Genomic DNA, 3,420 nt, shown 5'->3' with positions numbered 1-3,420 from the left:
GCGCAAAACCAAACTGTTTCGCAAAGCCAGCACGGAGTCACAAAGCTGCTAGCCGCGAGGACGTGGCCATCCGATCGGCGGCGAATCGATTCATGCCGAATCTGAACCTGGGGACGTCGTCTTGTTCCCAAATAACGAACACAGATATTGCCGGGTGTACTGTTGGTAAATTTTGCCTAGCGAGGACGGGAAGCCTCATGTCAACGGACTCGGTTCAACAATGTCCCTCGTCAAATAACGCTTGGCGTTCGCATTTCTGCCATTTCACGGACCCAGACATTTTCATGACTATTATTATTATTCCGGACAGGACGGGTTGGAACGAATCACGACGATTGTCCCTCACCCGGCGCCCTCACTGATTGGAGCAGCGGACGAACACCAATTCAGATTTTTCAGAGCGGACTAACAGAGCCACGACTTTCCTTTAGCTCTCTCTCTCTCTCTCTCTCTCTCTCTCTCTCTCTCTCTCTCTCTCTCTCTCTCTCTTCCTCTTCCTCTTCCTCTTCCTCTTCCACTTGCCTCATCCTCGATCTTTTACTTGATTATGACTCATAAGTCAGTCTTTTATATGTTTGTATCTTATTCAATTTCTCATTGGACCCTGTGCTCCTTGTGCATACGTATTCAATGAATACCAAAGCATACGGGAGTTCTTTAATTTTTCATCACCTCCATTGTGCACTAACGGCAGGTATCGTTTTTCCCAGTAATTTTGTCGCTTGTTCGCTTTGAGTTGGAAGTGAAAGAAATAAGTTAGCGACATTTGTTATCTCTGTTTAAACCTCAGTCGGTGGAAGACAGTGATTCAGAGAAATCTAACATAATCGACGTTTCTTAAAGCCGCATAAGTAAAGAGTGTTTATTTTATAAGAATGCCATTCGTGTAGTTTTTATACGCAAAGTGAATGAGACCATGAATGAATGACGAATGGAAAAATTGACGTACAAGTGGCTCCATCGTAAGAGCTATGAGGAAACAAGCTATTGCACAATCAGGAGTTTCTAGAATTCCAGCGACCTCTCCGCCGGCATGCTGCTGGATGATGAAAGTTTTCGTGCGACTTTCCGCGTGAAGATTCGCTTTCCTGCACCGCGATTTCTCATGTGATTTGCGCGACAGTCAATGTGAGTGAAGTGTAAATCATCATTTCGGTGTAATATGCATTATTTAGATGTCTCGTTGTTAGTATTCCCGAATTTTACTTAATCTAGTCTAGTCGTAGTCTAACCTAACTTTTTGGGACGACAGCATACAACTTGATTCTCACGTGTTGCCTAAAAGGGCTTACCGGCCTTTTACGTATCTTCGATTTTGTGTATCGCGCGTTTCTTTGAACCATATATAATGTATTCTTCATTTCTTCAACGTAGTCTTTTCCTTTGAAGTAAATTTTCATTCATGTTTCCCTGTAAATCTCTTGTAACTCATAATCCGGTTTTATTTATACTTTTTGCATATTTAAAGCATTTTCACTAAAATTCTTGTATGATCCAGCAGAATCATATCTCATTGGATAGCAATGCATGTAATGATAGCTGTCTATTTGGAGCAAATATTTCTTTATCTGCTTATATAACTTCCAGTACTTGAATGTGTTGTAATTAAACCTTCTTACTTACAGAGAGCTGCCAGGAAATCCTGATCGCAAGATAAGTCTAATATTTCTGAAGAAGCATGTTGTACAGTCTGTGAAGGAATTATTTGGTGAAGAAGGAATCAAGTGTACCATAGACATTTTAAAGTACAATATCTCAGAACGTAGATTTATATTACGTTGTGAATTAAATGATTATGTGCGACTGAGAGCAGCTTTAACTCTTGCAACGAAATACGAGGAAGATACTTGTAGCTATACTGTGCATCGAGCATCTCCAAACTTATTATCCTTCACTGCAAATAGCAGATCGTATGTGCACTAGGTCAGAATTAACATTACGGACAAGTATTACGAGTTGCAATTCGTAATTCTTTTCAAATCTAGATTAACTCTAAAGTTGGAATCACAAGTGTAAACACAGGAAAAGAGCTTTTGAGACCATCATAAAGTGTTCATAAATTTCGTTTTATTGCAAATCATAAGGAAAACCAGATATGCCCCTAACAAAACAGGAAGGCAAAGATACAATAATTTTTGCTTCTAAAGAAGATCATGCAACACCAAGCAAAGTGGATTTACCAGAACCTGAACCTAGTCCAGGACTGATATTACCAAATGGGGAAATAAACTGGAACTGTCCATGTCTAGGTGGAATGGCCACTGGACCTTGTGGCCTGGAATTCCGCGAAGCATTTTCCTGCTTTCATTATTCCGCTGCTGAACCAAAGGGATCTGATTGTTACGAGGCCTTCAGAACCATGCAGGCCTGCATGTCGGAATACCCTGCTCTTTATGGGAACAAGGATACAGACTTGGATGACCTTGATGATGAAAATGCTAATGCTATAAGTAATGATAAGGGGAAATCATCAGCAGATGAAACTCACAAGAGAAAGGAAGTTACAATGGATACAGCTTCGACTACCACAAATAATGAAGATAGACCAGAGACATCAAGTAGTAAAAAAGAGGTAGAACAAGCTAAGGATAAATGAATTATATATAAAAAAATGTGTCCAGTTTTATTGTATAACTTTTGCCACTTGTAGTATCTATTATTCGATGCCAAGCGAAATTGGTTTTCAAAGGCCTTAACAGGATTTTGTTTCCATCTGGATTTGTGTTATTAAAATACGTTAATTTTCGTGAAAAATATTCCTTCACTTAAAATGCCAACGAAGGATAAACGAATATCGTTATCGTCGAATATTATTATTATCATATAACCAATTTCTAATTCCTGATTTATGCTTCAATAGTTATTGCGAGAAGGATGTTCCAATTTGTGTTAGAAGACATGAGTCTCAAGAAAATGAGAATCCTTAACCTAAACCCTTAACATGCATTCGGCTTTTTACAAAATTTCGTCGTTATTTTTTAATTCCTCAAAGCAAATCAATTAGCAACATTCTCAGCACTGCATTTAATGTATATGCACAAGATGATTCGAAGGATTCTAAGCCATGAATATTATCAATTCTTTTCCCAGTGATTTAAGTATCAAAGACTGACGGGAATGATTTAAATATTCATGTAAGCACAATTCTTCAAATCGTCTGACACTGCATGAATAAAGGCATTTGTATATACTTACGTGTCGAGTCGATATTCATAACAGGAACTTAACATTCTTGCAAAACTTCCGCTAAGAATACTGACATTTGAAACTATTTCATCCTTTGCTTTTATGGCGATTATTTTTTTTAGTTGCAAGAAAAGACATGAAATAGAAATTAATGATAGAACTATAGTTGTAATCATCTAATATTTCCGATATCGTGCCATGTTCGTAACAAAACATGAATTCTGTTAAGCTATT

The 3,420-nt window shown here is 38.1% G+C and overlaps 1 protein-coding gene across 2 annotated transcripts; it reads left to right on the top strand.

The window, feature by feature from the left end:
- Positions 1-719: 719 nt before the first annotated feature.
- LOC107264447 (mitochondrial intermembrane space import and assembly protein 40-B) lies at positions 720-3,194 on the top strand. Of its 2 annotated transcripts, none has more exons than XM_015732698.2 (2): positions 720-1,185; positions 1,626-3,194. In XM_015732698.2, exons 1-2 carry the CDS (start codon positions 1,163-1,165, stop codon positions 1,921-1,923), a joined length of 321 nt encoding a protein of 106 aa, XP_015588184.1. In that variant the 5' UTR covers positions 720-1,162; the 3' UTR covers positions 1,924-3,194. The 2 variants fall into 2 exon arrangements, with proteins under 2 accessions (XP_015588184.1, XP_015588176.1); XM_015732690.2 differs by having other exon boundaries at positions 758-1,128.
- The last annotated feature ends 226 nt before the right edge of the window (positions 3,195-3,420 follow it).

This window comes from Cephus cinctus, unplaced genomic scaffold (assembly GCF_000341935.2).
Source record: "Cephus cinctus unplaced genomic scaffold, Ccin1 Ccin1_scaffold0013, whole genome shotgun sequence".
Classification (NCBI taxonomy): domain Eukaryota; kingdom Metazoa; phylum Arthropoda; class Insecta; order Hymenoptera; family Cephidae; genus Cephus; species Cephus cinctus.
This window is presented reverse-complemented; position numbering and strand designations above follow the sequence as displayed.